Here is a 16,893-nt window from a genome sequence, read left to right as displayed (position 1 = left end):
TGTGCTCATGGGGAACCCTAAGGCTCATGGGGCTCTCCTGATGCTGAAGTGCTGAGAGGCCTGCGGCTAGTCCTTTCCCTCCACAGCCTCAGTTCCTCTGTAGAATGAGGGCACTTTTTGTTTTGCTGAACCATGCAGGTCCGAGCATGCAAGGCAGACTTTTCACCCTCTCCTCCCCCCTCGCCCCCAGCAGATTGAGGTCGAGGTAGCTCCGGAGCAGTCAGTGTCAGGTGTGTGTCAGTCTGTGCAGGACCGCTGTGGAGAAGCACGGTAGTGTTGGATGTGGGTGCACAGATGCATGCTGGGATGCATGTGAATGGTCCTGGAGGGCTTGGGGGTAATGGCTGTCTCTTGGGAGGGAGGGTGGATGGTTGAGGCTACCCCCTTTTGCTTCTTGTGGTTGTTACAATCACACCACGTGTGATTGTGTATTTTCTGTGTTTAGACAAATTCTGGGATTCAAACTGAAGTTTCAAGGAGGTGTTCAGACAGGAAGAACTCTGAGTGGGGGCAGGAGAGCTCTCCAGGGGTGAAGGCTGGGCTCTGCTCATGCTCCCAGCCATGCTTTCAAGAGCGCATTGGATGTGGGTGTCGTTACAGGGGAAATAAGGTCAGGAGCACAGTTTCTTGCTATGGCTCTTCCCTGCTCCCTTGAGCTCTGTGTCAAGTCTTATGACTGACAAGCCTGGCCTATTGTCTGACTTGCTAGCCCTATTCCTTTTCTTCTGTGTCACCAATAGGAGAGAATGTTGTGCGCGGTGGGCGTAACCTACAGGACAGGGGTGTTCCTCATCTATGGACTGTCAGACCAGGAAGCCATTTCTAAGAAAAAGCCTCTACTGAGGGAGGCCACAACCCCTGCCCCTTGACTGAAGAACAGCGCCACTCTGGTTCTTGCCTTGTTCTGTCCTGGCTACGGGGTGATCCCATTGCTCTGATGATCTTGGAATCCTACAGTCGGTGGAGTTCCCATGAAGCTGGAGGCTAGCAGAAAGGCAGGGGGTGGGGGTTGGGGAGAAGCACACTGTCCTCATACTATCCTGGCCACGCAGGTAAGCTTCAGGAAGCCTCACCTGGTGGGGCTATATTGTTCAGTGGTGTTGTTCTAGTATGGAGACCCCAGCGTGCCCCCATCCCTGCCCAGCACATCCTGAGGCAACACTGATGCTCAGTATGCAATGTTCTTTATTGGAGATGGGGTGGGTCTTGGGGACCCATCTGAGAGGCAACAGGGGATATAGATGGGTCAGGCTGGACAAGTTGCTGGAAGTAACCAGGGAGGTAAGGCTTGCTCTTCATGGCTTTGGGGAGAAGCTGCCAGGCTGAACCTCCACTTCTGTCTACTTCTGCTTGCTGGAGCCAGCTCGGTGGCAGTTTGGGAACACACTTTGCATGGCAGGGGTGCTCAGGGTGAGGCCAGGTCTTCTTTTTGGTCTGCAAAGAGAAATTGTCATGAGTGGGGAAAAGGCCTGTACCCCAGCTTAGGGGAACCAAACGTAGGAGTATTGCTCTGAGTTCAAGGCTAGCCTGAATCACACAACAGGACCCCATATCAAGGCACACACACACACACACACACACAATCTCTCAGATACACACTCAAACATGTATGCACACTTACACTCAAAAGATACATACTCAGGGCTGGAGAGACGGCTCAGCGGTTAAAAGCACTGGCTGCTTGTTCTTCCGAAGGTCCTGAGTTCAAGTCCCAGCAACCACATGGTGACTCACAACCACCTGTAATGAGATCTGACACCCTCTTCTGGTGTGTCTGAAGACAGCTACAGTGTACTTACACGAAACAATAAATAAATCTTAAAAAAAAAAGATACATACTCAAACATATGCACACTTACACTCAACACACTCATGGATAAAAGTACTCTTTGATTGGAGACCTGTTAGGAGTGGGCCAAAGAAAAGCTACCTGTGGTCCAGAAAGGTGTCTGTCCCCTCCACCAGCAGACAAGGAGCCAAGGCTAAGCATCTCCCCTGGGCCATCCCAGAGCACAGAGGGCAGGATGAGGCTTCGATCTGGGGCTGGAGCCCAGGAAACTTGCTTACGAAGACAGGCAGACAGATGCTTGCTAGACAGCATCCTGGGAGCATTTGACGTCTGCAGCCTGCCTAGCCTCTTCTCCAGTCTTTGCCTTCAGCCTCTGGAAACCGGTAGAGCTTCCCTTGGAGATTTCCTGTGCTGCTGGGTCTGTTCCCTGAGCTCTGGTTCTCCACTGTGCTGGAATCTGGTCCATAGGAAATCAGCATTCGGAGGGAGGGAGCCCTGTGTGGAGCACAAAACAAGAGGGTGCCTCTGGGGAGCAGACTGGGACTCCCAAGGGATCTCTGATTGCTCTTATGGAGCTGGGGACAGAATCATTTGGGTTTCAGCCAGGGCAGATAAACTGAGACAAAAGCCTGTGGGAGCCAAGTCAAGGCCAATGCTGAGAAGCACAGTGCCCCTAGCCTGCAGCTTGAGAAACCTTCAGCGTTCCTGTACCAACTTTCTCTTCAGCCTTATTGTCTAAGAGAACTCCAGAAAGAAGAGGGAATCTCGGCCACATCCCTGGGCCACCCAACTCTACTCATGGTCACCTTCCCGTGTGCCTGACTCTCCTCAGCCTTTTTCTCCTCAGTTTCTCTCTTCCCCCACCCCCACCTTTGCCAGGCCTTAACCTTGACTGGAGGGAGTGGGCTGAGAAGTCTGTGTGTTAGATCAGTCTGCTGAAAGCCCCCTCTCTCTAAGATAAGGATTGCATTTATTAACTTGGGTTCTTCCAGGTTTGGTTCCCAGGTCCACCTGCAGGCCTTCAGTGTGCTCCACCAAAGTCTATTGCCCTCCATATCACCACCCCCACACTTGCTCTGACAGGTAGTCCCACTTCCAAGCTGGCTGAACCTGGAGGGATCCACGGGAGACACTGGTGTGTGCCAGGGTCTGATGTGACTCAGAGTAGGGCCTACGCCTGGCTGGGGAGGAGTATTCCAGATGACAGGGCCAGCTAGGATCTCCTAGCAACAGTAAAGTGGCAGGGGTCCGGGAAGAGGGGCGGGAACAATGATATCATAAATTACCCAGCCTTCCCACCCAGCCCCCTCTTAAGCAGGGTCCATTCCCTCTCCACCTGCTTCTCAACCAGCTGGCCCCCTCAGCACCAATGCGCTCTTCCAACCACCTTCTGTTGTGTGAGAGAAGAAACTGGGACTCTCGGGGACCAGTTGGAGCCTTTTAAGGTTCCACCAACCAGCCTAGAGGAAGATCTCTCTGTAGTTAGACTTGCTCTGCCTGTGCTAGGGCACTGATAGGGAATAAGGAAAGGAAACCCCAAAACATGGGAGACACTGAATGGAAGTCCCCATGTCTTTTTAAAAAATGTATTACATTTTGGGGGGGGAGGCAGTGCACAGGCCATGGTGTATGTGTGGAGGTCAGAGGACGACGTTTGGAAATCAGTTTTTTTCTTCCATATGTGGGTGGTGGGTATTAACTTAGGTTGTCAGGCTTAGAGGCAAGTGAGTCTACCCACTGAGTCACCTCACTGTCCTTGACCCCCAAGTCTCTAAGGGGCACTTAAATGTCATACCAAGTCAACCCAGTCTCTGGTTCCACTTCCCTTCTCCTAGGGTCAGGAACTGCTTTAAAACAATTAAAGCTGGGTGCTCACTCCCTCCTTGCTGCCTCTCCTCTCAGCCATGGCATGCTAACAGCTGGTGTGGCAGCTCCGCCCATCTTCACTATAGGGTTGGGGAAGGCTCCCAAGACAGGAATGAGAAAAACAGTGGGACTTCCTGATCAGAATGAGGAAAAGTCTGTCAGAAGCAGGAAACAGGATCTGCTCTCCCAAGCCCCCCAACCCCTACCCCTTCCCTAGCACTGAGCTCCAGTCCCAACCCAGAAACAGGATCTGAACTTCTTCAACTCTATCTCACTGATTCTTTCTTAGACACGGAGTAGAGAGAGCATAGCATGGAGCTGGACCTAGTGGCCTAGTTTGGCTGTCGCCATTTTACGTCCTTGGAGATATAGCCCAGGCAGGCCTTAAAACTGTAGTGGTTCATCTGCCTCAGCCTCCTGAGTGCTGAGATTACGTGCCACAAAATACAGTCTGTGTGGTACTGAGGGTGGAACCCAGGGACCTGTGCATGCTAAACAAGCACTCCACCCACTGAGCTAGCCATGGTGACTAATTAATTTGGCTTTATTTTGTTTGAGATGGAGTCTCACTATGTAGACCTAGCTGATCTGAAACTTGCTACGTGGACCAGGCTGGTATTGAACTCATAGAGATCCTCCTGCCTCTGTCTTTCAAGAGCTGGGAATAAAGGCATGGGTCATCATACCCAAGACCAGGGCCTTACTCTCTGCCCCAGGCTGGCCTCAAAGTCACCACTCTTCCAGGTACTGTGATTCCAGGTTCGAGTCATCCTGCTTCACTTGCCTGGCCATGTTTGAAAACTGAATACTGATAAGAATTTTTCTTTTGAGACAGGTTTTTTGTTTTGTTTTGTTTTGTTTTTTGTTTTGGATAGCCCTGGCTGTCCTGGAACTTGCTCTATAGACTAGGCTAGCCTCTAACTCACAGAGATCCATCCGCCTCTGCTTCCTGAGTGCTGGAATTAAAGATGTGTGCCACCACTGACTGGCTCTGGTATGAAATTTCGAGGCTCTGTTTTCTGTCCTTCAGGAGCCCCACAGGAAAAGTCAGAGAGACGGTAGGTAGTGCCCTAAGTACCAAGATGGCAGCCAATTGTCATAGCAACAGCAGAAGGAGTCTGGTTGGCTGTGCGGGTGGAGCTGGTATGCCAGCTGGTGCCAGATGGACAGCCCAGCAGAAGGCAGCCCTAGCAGGTGAAACTTCAACGTACTCACGCTCTCTTCCATATGCCAGCCTTAGCCTGGTCCTTCCCTCCAGTTCCTGGAGGCCCTGGTGCTGCTGGCAGGGGGCTAAAGCCAATGTCATTTCTCCCCTGACTCTTGTTTGCACAACAAGGGACAACCATGTCATGACAAAAGACCTCCCTGTTCAGAGTCTCCCTGGACCACTGACTCAGGGCTCCCAAGAGATCCAAAAGTAGCTCACTGCTGACCATGCCAAGGGGCCCGAGAGTCAGAGGCTGCAAGACTGTGGGGCAGGCCTTGTAGATCCTCAAGCATCTCACCGAACATTCCATAGAGCCTGGGTTATGCTGCTCTGGAGAAAAAGGAAAGGGGCTGAGGGAAGGAACAGGGTCAGCTGTAGGCAGTTTGGGAGAGAGCCTCAGCAGAATGCATCACTAATACCAACAATAGCACTACCACCCTGTAAGACCTCAGACCTGAGACCCAGGCAGCTCTGGTCGGTCACTAGACAAGAGCCTAGCTCTCCCCAGCTGCCGGCCCAAAGTCCAGGCTTCTGGGAAACTGTCCCTCCAGTTCTACCGGCCTCCTCTTACTGTGTCCCTCAGCATTCAGCACTGAACACTGGACATTTGCACCCCACCCTACAAAAGGCTATAGAAGTCAAAGCCCAAAGGCACTAATAACTCGCCTCTCCACTCCTCCAACTAGCAAGAGAAGAGAGCCAGAATGTTACCCTGTCCAGTCTGTCCAGCACTAACCCTGTCTTTTGTTGTCCCTCCTGTAGACTGAGCCCTTGACGGACAGTCATTCTACTGTTTAAAGCACAGTTAGAAGGGTAGGCAGCAAGGGCCTGGTGATGAGGGAGGTGGTCTCTGCTGATCAGCAGGAAGAGACCATCAAGGAAGGCCAGGCAAGAACTTGTGCTGAAGAAGATGGAGAGCAGAGTGGTTGAAACAGCGACCCACCCCTACCCCCAGACACCTTTTTGCCTCTGGTCAGTGCTCTTTCCCTCCTTCCCAATACAATCCTCAGGGTAAGAGGTTCCCTGTGATACCAGTGAGACCAGATTCATAGCCTGGGAGGGCATGTGTGGACTGGGAAAGGATAAGCTAGAAGGCTCAGGAAGCACAACTGGAAGAATAGGAGGTAGGCAGAGGCTGGGCCTAGACCTGGGGGCCTGACTGGACAGTGGAAAGGAGCCTGGCCTGGGACCAGCTCTACACAGCCTCTAAGGGAGACTCTAGCCAGGCCTAGATTCTTTCTTTTGATGTGGACTTGCTGAAGTCTGATCCAGCCCTACCCTCAATACCCTGAAGGCCCTAGGAGCTAAGTCCCCTCACCTGACAGCCACTGCTAAGGCCACTTACAGAGAAGCCTTTGTGTAAAGCCTGGCATGTTGTTTACATTGCAGCCTGGGGACCAGTGGCAAGGCCTCTCCTCCCTACCTCAGTTGCTCTCACAGAATCCCCTCAGACTAAGCCCTGGATCCCTCTCCCTGTTCTTATCATCCCCTTCCTTCTTCCAGGAAGTTTCTTTCTTTCTTTTTTTTTTTAATTAGATATTTTCTTTATTTACATGTAAATTTCTCCTTTCCCAGTTTCCCCTCCAAACAAACAAACAAACAAAAACAACAAGAACAAACCCCTGTTGCCTCCCCCCTCCCCATGCCTGCCACCCCACCCTCTCCCTTCCAGGAAGTTTCTAAGTAGAACTTCCTCCCTGTCTCCATTCTAGTACCATCTGGCCTTGCAGTACCTGACTTCTTCAAACCTTTTTGCTTTTAAATGTGAGTGCTCAGAAACCAGTCGGTTGTGTACATGTGAACCTCCCACACGTTATGCAGTGCCACCCAGCAAAGTGCCATGCCCTAGCATCTCTGAGCTCATGGCTGACTTCCTTAAACCCCGAGACCATTAAGCCAGCTTCTCTGCTTCAGCATCCAAGGCTCTGCTTCCTTTGAGGGTCAGGCGAGTCCCCAAATATACCATGTTCTTTCTTACTTCCTTGATATTTCCCACTACTTACCCCAAACCCAAAGTCCTGAATATCTTGAATCACTGCTTTCCTCCAGGAAAAGTATCCTCCAGAAAGCCACTGGGCTTGTTGCAGGGAAACCACAGGCCTGGGTGGTTGACGTCTGCTTTCCCACTAGATCACTCCCTCTGCAAGGCCATGGGAGTCTCCTCCAGCCACGCGCATGCGCATGAACTAGGCATTCAGAGAACCTGCTAAGCATCAACATACAGACATAAGAAAAAGTGTGGACACATGAGTTGACACAAGGAGGAAAGGACAGGGTTGATACTGACTTGAGCACAGGACTTAGTTCAGACGGTGCTCAGGATTTGAACCTGGGGCTGGAGAGATGGCTCAGGGGTTAAGAACACTTGTTGAGGGGATTCAATGCTTTCTTCTGATTTCCAGGGACACCAGGCATACATACTTGTGGTCCACAGACATCCACGAAAGCACTCATATACATAAATCAAAAACCCTAAAAATTAAAAACTTGAACCTGTGGGCCTATAAGTTTAGAGAAAAGAAAACCAGAGTGGGCACAACTCATACCAGTGAGCATCTCAGCTCCCTAAGAAGGATTTCCTCTTGAGCTTTGCCACCCCAGAGGCTAGAAGACCAGGCGCCTTCCCATGGTCCTCTGCAATGGGACTTGAGCATATGACTATTTCAGGTTCTAGGCTCTGATCTGGGAGCTAATGGCAGGATATTGGGCAGTGGGTAAAGTGTAACTCTGTGGGGTTTTGTTTGGTTTTCTTTTCGAGACAGGGTTTCTCTGTGTATCCCTGGCTGTCCTGAAACTCACTTTGTAGATCAGGTTATGAACAGACCAATGTAAAGAAAAAAGAAGAGCTGGGCGATGGTGGTGGTGCACACCTTTAGTCCCAGCCCTCTGGGGGCAGAGGCAGGTGGATCTCTGACCTCATGGCCTAGTCTATAGAGTGAGTGTCTACCTTTAGCAGAGGTTGAAGTTACAAAAGTGACTAAGAGGGGACATCAGGAGTGCTGTCACTTCTGTATGCAGCTGGGTGATCCAGAGAACTGAGTGGACAGAACCAGGAACAAGTTGTTTAGGATATAACACAGAAGGCAAGGCCAGTGCAGAGGTTAGGGAGATCAAATAAGCATGAAATTACGCACAGAGGGCAAAGAAGGCTGGCCCAGTTGAGAGGTTGTGAATGGCCTTAGAGAAGGCACAGTTTCATAAGCATTATGAAGATAGTAGCAGCCGGCTGGGCCAGAGAATATACTGCTACTAGACAGTGGCTTTCCACAGTCCTGAGACCTCCAATTGGCAGACGGTCCCACCTGACCACACCTTACCCTGTCTCTTTCCTTTCCAACCCGGTTCTTCTGCACCTTTGACCTCACCCATAGTCTTGAGTCCTCTGGGATCTGAATCCAGGAATGAGGCTGGATGATCTGTATCCACCCCACTTAGATGGTGAACCCCATAGCTCCTCTGGGAGTACCCCTTCTCTCCCTTCCATCTCCCTTTCTGATCCCACTGATAGTAATATTCATGTCCGTTCTTGGTCAGGCAGGAAACCCTTCCTTATATTGTCATGCTCCTTCATGCCCACCATCTAGGCTGGCACTCAGCCCACATCTCTCAGAAGCGGCCATTTTATAAACGCTAGCTACCTAAGATGGCGGCTTCCCTCTTCCTATGTTTCCATTCTCACAGCCTCACATCTACCCAGCTTTCTTTCTGAAGCCTGATTCCAACAAGGTGGGGGGCCCCCCTGACTGAAGAACCAAGGCCGGAGGAAGCAAGACAAAAAAAAAAAAGGACAGAAAAGGCAGCCCCTTGGCATCTCTCTTTGGCATTTGAGTCCAACTCAGGGAGGGAGGGTGAAGGGAAGAAAGAAAGTAGTATGAGTTTTTATTTCCATCCTCTTCCTGCCCCCCCAGCTCTCCCCCCACACTTTGATGAAAACAAAATCTCTCCCTTTTTCTCTTCTCCACTCCCCCCACCACCTCTTTTTTTCCTGGCTTCTACCATGAGCCTCCTGCAATGCAAATGAACTGTATTATGCAAATATATGCAAATAAGGCTTAACGAGCGGAAGGAGGGGGCAGAATGCCTAATGAGTAATGGCGAGGGTACAGATGGAGGGTGTCAGGAATGGCTCCCTCCTCCTTGCAGTTCCCACAGCCTGGAGGTTTGCTAAAGGTAGCAGGTGTCTATTTCTGGGAAAAAGCAGAACACCGGGGTCCCAACATAGCCCACCGCTTTAGTTGGGGAGTCCTAGGATGGCTTTGGCTATAGTGAAGGACATGAGAGCTTGAGGAGAGAGGGGTGAAGTAGAAGGGATGGGTGCCCCCTCTATATGCCTGGATACTGAACGTACCAGCCTCACTACCCTATGGGCTTTTGGCTCCGGGTGCTGAGGGTGGTGCAAGCACAAGAATGGCATGGCTGTGCATTAAAGAGAGGGAGTCTCAAGGGAAGATTCCCAGGCAGACCCAGGTTTCTCCTAGAGGTGGGGGTGAGAGCTATCTTTTTGTGTGCTTTGGGGTTGGGGGTTGGGGTGGTTACTATGGCAACATAGCGTAGAACACCCACCTCCCCAACATTCAGCCCCAGAGGACTTAGGGGCTGGGAGTGGATAATGGATTGACACCCCCTGATGCCCCTGCCACCTGGCACTGCCAGCCGGAGATGGCAGTGTCAAATGTGAGAGAGTGGTCCCTTTGTCTCTAGGCTCTTGGTGTTGGGGGAGCAAGCGTGGGCACACAGAAGGGCCTTTCCCAGGCCCTGGTCCAGTTTGCATGCCTCCTGCTGGCCTCCAGAGACTCCTGGGGCCATCCACTGGCCTCTATACCCTGGCAGATGGTGACCCCCTTGCCTTTTCTGCTAGGTAAGCCTTCCCCATGCCTTCTACAGGGCTTTCCCTTCAAATTGATGGTCAGTTCCACCTTTTCCTGGTTCTCGCGGGTACTTCACATTCCCAGACATGTTTCCTGCCCTTTTGTGTGTAACATCCTATGTGAAACTCCTGCCAGAATTGGGCAAGGAAATTCGTAAGGGGGGAATCAGATGGGAAAAGGGTAGGCTGGATTCAGGAGTTGACTCACCAGCTGGATAACCTGTGTCTCATTTCTTCCCCTCTCTGGGTTATATATGATGACAAAGGGCTTGTTTCAGATTCAGTTGATCTGAACATTCTATGTCTTACATGGGATCCTTCCTACCACTACTCCTATTCAAGCCCAGTGATCCCGGGGCACTAATGCCCCGGCAATTAATAAGGAGTAATCCCTCCTGCCGGGACAGCCATGTATCTGGAATGTAATGCAGGATGTCTGACTGAAGTAGACAAACCACCATTTTCCTAAAGGGGTTAGCAGGCTCACTCACCACTGGGAGCTGTCCGTGGTGCTGGATACCATGGTCCTCATGTCCTCAGAGAGTGGGCGGGAGGGTGGAGCACCCACCCGCCCAGGGGAGAAGCTGAAGGGAAGAGAAGCAGAAACATTTGGATACAGTAAGGAAAGAGAAAAGACCATTTTGGAGGAAGGCTCCAACTCCTGGAAGGGAGGGTGCTGGAGTCTATGAATCCTGCACTCCTCAACCCCTTCATCTTAGAGTCTTCAGGAGCCCTCCTGTAAGCCTGAGAGCCAGTGCTTTGTAAGCCCGAGCCAGTGTTCTTGGCCCTAGGGAAGAGCAAGACTGAGGTCAAAGACAGACCTTTAGATTCCATTCTAAATACTAAGGGCTCTCCAAGTAATTTAGTAATAAAGATGAACAAGAGCATTACAAATCTAGCAGGGGCTTGGGAAGGTGAGATTGTGTCCTGGGCACAGAGAGGAGAGTGTATCTGTGGTGCTGACTCCAAAACTTCATTTCCTCTCTTAGTTTTTTTGGGCTGGGCCCATAAATGGGGTGAAGGGTAGTTTTGGTGTGTAACCAAGTCTTGAAGCACTGACTCAGAAGGGTATGGGTAAGAAGAGGTGCTAGAACTGCTGGAGGAAGGGAAGGACAGGAAAGAGGCTTGGTCAGTTGTCAGGTTTGCCTCTTCTGGGCTGTGGAAACTCATACCAGATAAGACAATGATGTGCAGTGTCCCCAGAGGGTATCCTTGCAGGGACACAGGGGATGGGTGCCACAACCTGAGGGTATGCGACTCCCCTCAACCAGAGGGTCCCAGGGAGGCAGCTGTGGAAGGTAAACAGCAACAATGGTCCCTTTCAGTGTCCAGACTCCAGCCCTTCAGTCCAATTAGTAGACACAGCAAACAGCAATTCAAGTGCCTTCAGCCGCTGTCATAACAAGCTCAGAGCTGCTTTAATGGGGGATTAGGGCAGGAGGAGGGGTGTCACTCCAGCCTTGGCAAAGCCTGGGTGGCAAGGAGCCTCCCTTTTTTCTCACCTCTCTCTTCGGTTAAAAGCACACCCACTCTTCCTTCCATAACCCTATTCCCCTTCCCTTCAAATCCCACATGTTTGTTCTCTCAGTTTGTCTTCTCCTCCCCTGTAGTCATTTGAAACCACCATTAACCTAAATTCACTCAGCTCCTGGGGGAATTGGCCCATCTTGCCTGTTGGTACAATATCCCCATTTCCTCTTTGGTGGGGTCTTTAAAAAAAAAAAATTTTCTTAGGCAAGATCTCAGTGTGAACACACTGACCTTGAATTCTGGACCTTCCTGCCTCAGCCTCCTGAGGATTGAGGTTATAGGCATGACCCAAGCCCAGCTTCTGCTTTTAGAAACTCCAGAATCTAGACATTCAATGGCAGAGGGTTGTAACTATCACTTACACATTATGTAACCAGCCGCACATGTTCTTAGAAGAAAGAACACAAAGGCAGGCATGACTGTAGGCATTAGAGGGTTGAGGCAAGAGAATAGCCATCAGTTAGAGGCCGGCCCTGGCTACTTCGATGGTTCTAGGCCAATCTGAGTTAGAAGTGAAACTGTGCCCCAAAAATCTAATGAAGAGAGGTGTAGTTGCAGAATGACTATGAACAGTGACAGGCAGACCCCAGCTCTTCCCTTGGCGGGCTCACCAAGGGGGCCCTCCTCAGCCCTCCTTTAAAGATTTACAGCTCCTTGCTTACAAACACCCCACAGGGATCTTTCTAAGCTACAGCCTTCAATCCTCTGCAGTGAAGGAATGCCTCCCTGTGGGTGTCACCTCATGGTATATAGAGCATCCTTTGCTACACAGAACAACATGGGAAATTCAGATGTAATGTGTAAGTGACATGCCTCAGACCAGGATTCCAAAACAAAACCAAGTTCCTTTTCTTTGATTTCTTCCCCCTTCTTTCTTTCTTTCTTCTTTCCTTTCTTTCTTTCTTTCTTTTTTTCTTTCTTCCTTCCTTCCTCTTTCTCTCTTTCTCTCAAGAACAGGATTTCACTATGTAGCTCTTGCTGTCCTGAAACTCAGAGATCCATCTGCCTTTGCCTCAAAAGTGCTGGGATTAAAGGCATGTACCAACCCACCATGCCTGGCTCAATAAGACCTTTTAGATGCCTAGAAGGGATGGGGGTATTGTCTCTGGGTTGGATTCATGCAAAACTTGAGTCAAATATTTGCAAGAAAGTTGCCTTCAGCTGCCTGAACTGAGAGCTCTGCAAAAGGACCTAGGGCACAGGCTTGAGGAAAAGTGGGTCAGGGAACCAGCTGAGGGGCTGTAGAGTTAAGAACACTGGCTGTACTGACCTAGTTTTCAATTTTCAACATCCACAAGATGGTTCACAAACATCTGTAACCCCAGCCAGTTCCAGGGTGATCCAGCACCCTCTTCTTGCCTTGGAGGACATTACATATACGGTGCATAGACATACACAGGCAAAACACACATAGAGGGAAAGATATCTTTTTCAAAAAATTTTAAAGAAAAGAAACCAGATGTGAATTTGGTGGTGTAACAAACTGAAGAATGCAAACAGCAGTTCTTAAACAAAGGAGGCTCCTGAATTAGGTAAAATGTGAACGCAGACCAAAGGAGTTCCCCTACACAGTTTAATTGGGTAGGGAGGGTGCTATATGATATAAAGAGGGGGAAGGAGTGGTAAGCCAGGCTTGATGGCTCATGCCTGTAATTTCAGCATTTGGGAGGCTGAGGCAGGAGAACTGACATCAGTTTCACAGAAGCCCCAGCTACACTTTGTCTCAAAAAAAAAAAAAAAAAAAAAAAATAGAGGGAGAGATCCATGGAGATATCTCTGGATAAAGGTGGTTGCCCCAAACCTGACATTTGATTTCTATCTCCTGAACCCACATGGTTGAGGGAGAGAACAGACCCTCATGAATTGTCCCCTGACCTACAAATGTATGACTATAGACCCAGAATAAATAAAATAAATAAATAAAACAAAGGAGAGGAGGAGGACACTTTGGTATCACTGTGATGTCTGCATTTACTAAACTCCAGCTGTTTTTCTGTGGTTTTGCCTGGCCACATCCTAACATCCCCAGTGTCACAGCTGAGTTTCCCAGCTCACCACACAACCTCATACCAATCCACATAGCCACTTCCCTATCCTCACCGTTAGGCACCGTTAACTTCACAAAGGGCACCTGCTGCCCTGCTGAGACCGAGCACACACACAGCCAGTGTGTACCTGAAGAAGACACAAACCCTTAGCAGGCTAACCTAACCTCTATTCCTCCTTTTCCTAAAGCCTTCTATTCTCTTTTGAAGAGCCTGTGATCCAATGTGCTCATGAGAAACAATAATATAAAACCACTGTGGTTAGCAACTGAGGCTCTAAGTGCTCCTGGGAAGGAGTTCTGTGAGTGTGTGTGTGTGTGTGTGTGTGTGTGTGTGTAGGGAGACTCTAGGATGCCTAAGAACTTACTCTGTAGACAAGGATGACCTTGAATTCTGGATCCTCCCTCCTCTGCTTCGAAAGTGCTCAGATTCTAGGCCTTTGCTGTGATGCAGGACTGTGTAAGCCTGGCTGTCCTGGGATTTACAATGTAGACTGGACTGAACATTTCCAACACCATACAGGAAACATTAAAGATGGTAAGGATAAGGAAGCTTATTTTATTGATGCCCCTCCTCTGCCCATGCAAATCCCCAATAATAGTGAGGCTTCTCTTCTTTCTACTTTCCCAGTTGTCTCCCTTGGGTGGGTGCGTGGGTGTCACTTTCTCCAAGACTAGAGTGCATGGAAGGAGCTTTGGGTGTCGAGTCAGTGAATAACAGTAGCTGCTCGCTTGGGTCTGTGTAACATGGGATCACATGGCATCTCCCAGGCAGCATTAGATGGTGGAAAAAGAAAAAAGCTGTGGCATAAGACCATTAGTCCCAGCCCAGCCCCAGCTCCTTTTCACCTAGATTCAGGCTCCATCCCCGCCCCCAACAAAACAAAACACATTCCAAGCTTCTGGAACGTAAGAGACCACTCTTGTCTCCCTCCCCTAACTGCTCAAGAAGGCACACGAGGGCTATGAGGGCTACGATAGGTTCTCTGACATCCCAGAATTTGAATTTGGATTCTCCAATATTTCCCCCATGTAATACAAAATTGAATCATTATCTTCTAACTATAAAATCAGGTCCTGGGAGGAAAATGTAAATTTATAAGAACCACCAGTGTCTGGGTGAGGACATTTTGCCCAGTTCTCTGCCTCTCATTAGTCTCGGTACAGCTCTGGTCTCCAAGTGCCAGCTGGTCAAGTTCGGCCCAGGGCCGTGAGAGCAGAAGGGGATTCCCAGCCCTGGCCATGTTTGTTAGACCATCTTCTCAGCTGTAGAAGCCCTCTTTCACTAAAATATTTAGGTCAGGCAAGATAAATAGATTCTTTTTACAGGAGCCCCAATTAATCTCTCTAATTCTTTGCTTTCTCTGGGTAGCACAGCTACACATTCCTTTGTGTTTGAGCTCCTTGAAGCCATTTGTTCCTTTGGGACACGATTTCCAAGAGTGAGGTTAGGACCGGAAGGTAGGATGCTCTAAAGCCCCCACCTCCCCACACCCCGACTCTACACCTTTAGCCATTAACGACAAAGCAGCCTGAGCGAGTCCAGTTAGACTTAACTCTGGTCCTGAAGATCAAAGTGAAAGCAAAGAATCTGCACCCCAGGGTCCCAGAATTTTCGTGGGGTAAAATGGTCTCTGGCCTCTCTGGCTCTTGCTCCTGTGTGTTATTTTGTTTCTGCATCGCCATTCTCCCTAGTAAGTTCGATGTGTGTGTTTATTTTAAAGCCTTCCCCAGTCCTAAACCTTTTCCCACCTGGACAGTCTTGGCTCCCAGTCAGTTTCAGGGAACCCACCAAAAGCAAAAACCAGCTTTCTAGAGAGATCCTACGAACCTCGAACTCCACCAGTCGCTTCGAAGAGCCAGAGGGAAGCTGCTCACACCAGCCACCCGCCATTGCTCCCGGGATGCTTGGAGGCCGGGGGAGAGGTGCTTGCACGCTCCTCCCAACCCTTCAACTAGATTCCAAGGACTCTGTCTCTCCCGGGAGCAGCTTCCCCGGACTGAGGCCCGAACTGCTCCATTTTGACCAGGCCTCCAGAGGCGACGCCAAGCAGCTTCTTGCTTTCTTCCCAGGTGAGCAGGTCGCGGGTGGGGATCGCGAGGTGGCTCCGGCTGAGCAACCCTCAAAGGCGACGACTCCCCCGCTCCCCAAGCCCTCCAGCCTCGAGGGACGCCTAGCGTGGCTCTCCCTCTGCAGCTCGGCCACCACCAGCGTTCCAGGCCCTCTGCGCAGTGTATGGGGTTATTTTTACTTTCGGTTATCTAGCTTTATGAAGACTCCACACCACTCATACAGCTAGATAACCAAAGATAACAACCAACCCCGCCTCCTGCCCGCCGCCTCCTCTTCCACGCAGCCTCCCGACCGCCGCCTCCTCTTCCACGCTGCTTCCTGGCCGCCGCCTGGACCTCCGCAGTCTCGAGTCGCTCGACGGCGGATGGGGGACGCGCGCGGTATAGAGGCGAAGAGATGGGATCCTGGACCTCACGCACTAGCATGATAAGACCTCAAAAAAGGCGAGGAAAGGATGCTACCGCCGACGGTTCTGAGCTGGGGAATCTAGGCTGGATCCAAGCGGCCCCAAGCCTGACCGCCCACTTCCCACGCCCTCCTCCCCGGTGCAGACGCAGGGTTCCGTCGGCGCTGGTGGAAAGGCTTCGGGGCCTTTCGTGCCACCCGGGAAGACCGCAGGGGGCCGAGGCCCAGCCCTCCCCAACCTCCCACGGTGTCCACACCCTTCTCTGGAAGGTCAAGTGCGAGCTCCGCGTGGGTGCGGCAGAGCCGAGCTCGCAGAGCTTTCCGAGCTACCGACTGCAGGGGAGCAGCCGCGAAGCCCCGGACGGGAACCCCAGCCCTGGGGAACCCCCGAGGCCCAGAGAGAAGCCTATGGCTGGCGGCGGGGTGGGGCGTGATCCCGAGACTCCCCGGCGACTCTCCCAAGGGCAAAGACCCCACCCAGAGAGAGAGAGAAAGAGAGAGAGATGGGCGAGCAGTCAGGATGTGGGGCTGCGGGTTAGGGCAGAGGGCGACCAGGCAGGTACGCAGAGCCCTGGACCCACGGAACCGCGCGGGAGACGGTTTTGTACAAAAAGCAGCCGAAATCACCCAGAGATGTGAAGATTGCTGGGGGTCTGAGCGAGACATGATACCCTTAGTGGCTGAAGGGGCAATCTGGACTGAACCCACTGGAAAGAGGTCCAGGGACCGTGCAGAGGGTGTGGAGCTCCGTGGTCGCAGGTGGCGGACGCACGCGCTGGACTCTGAGGCGCTTTCCCCACCTCGTGCCCCACGCGGGTCAGGCCACTTACATCAAGCCCAGGATGCCCAGTGGTGGAGTCCTGCGCGGTCTTCAGGCGCGTCCAGGCAGCGCCACGGACGTGGGTCGAGGATGCCGGGGCTTGCCAGGTATTGGGACCGAGCGGGAGCCGGCAGGGTGGAGCAGGGTCTCGAGTCCCAGCTCCCTCCTCAGCCTTGGCCGCTGCTCTGGCGGGGGCGCTCTCAGGCTCCGGACTTTTCATTCATCCCTTCACACTCCTTCGTCAGGCCAGCCCCTGATTGGCTATACCTGGTCTGACGTCACTGCCTCGTT

The 16,893-nt window shown here is 51.3% G+C and overlaps 2 protein-coding genes across 11 annotated transcripts in view; one reads left to right on the top strand and one right to left on the bottom strand.

The window, feature by feature from the left end:
* Positions 1-1,167: 1,167 nt before the first annotated feature.
* Positions 1,168-16,893, bottom strand: part of LOC116093114 — a 23,499-nt gene continuing 7,773 nt past the window's right edge. For 2 of the 10 annotated variants that reach the window (XM_031374347.1, XM_031374348.1), the window contains exons 4-6: positions 10,221-10,313; positions 6,866-7,068; positions 1,937-5,212 (exon numbers count right to left, since the gene is read on the bottom strand). In XM_031374347.1, the coding sequence (XP_031230207.1) occupies positions 5,157-5,212; positions 6,866-7,068; positions 10,221-10,313 (352 nt within the window). In that variant the 3' untranslated portion in view covers positions 1,937-5,156. The other 8 variants (XR_004119629.1, XR_004119630.1, XR_004119631.1 and 5 more) reach the window with 8 other exon arrangements.
* LOC116093113 lies at positions 14,988-16,873 on the top strand. The gene has a single exon (XM_031374346.1). The coding sequence runs from the start codon at positions 15,774-15,776 to the stop codon at positions 16,419-16,421; it is 648 nt and encodes a 215-aa protein (XP_031230206.1). The 5' UTR covers positions 14,988-15,773; the 3' UTR covers positions 16,422-16,873.

The sequence above is a fragment of the Mastomys coucha genome, unplaced genomic scaffold (assembly GCF_008632895.1).
Source record: "Mastomys coucha isolate ucsf_1 unplaced genomic scaffold, UCSF_Mcou_1 pScaffold16, whole genome shotgun sequence".
Taxonomy (NCBI): Eukaryota; Metazoa; Chordata; class Mammalia; order Rodentia; family Muridae; genus Mastomys; species Mastomys coucha.
Note: the sequence above shows the minus strand (reverse complement) of the source record. Positions and strands in the feature narration are given on the sequence as shown.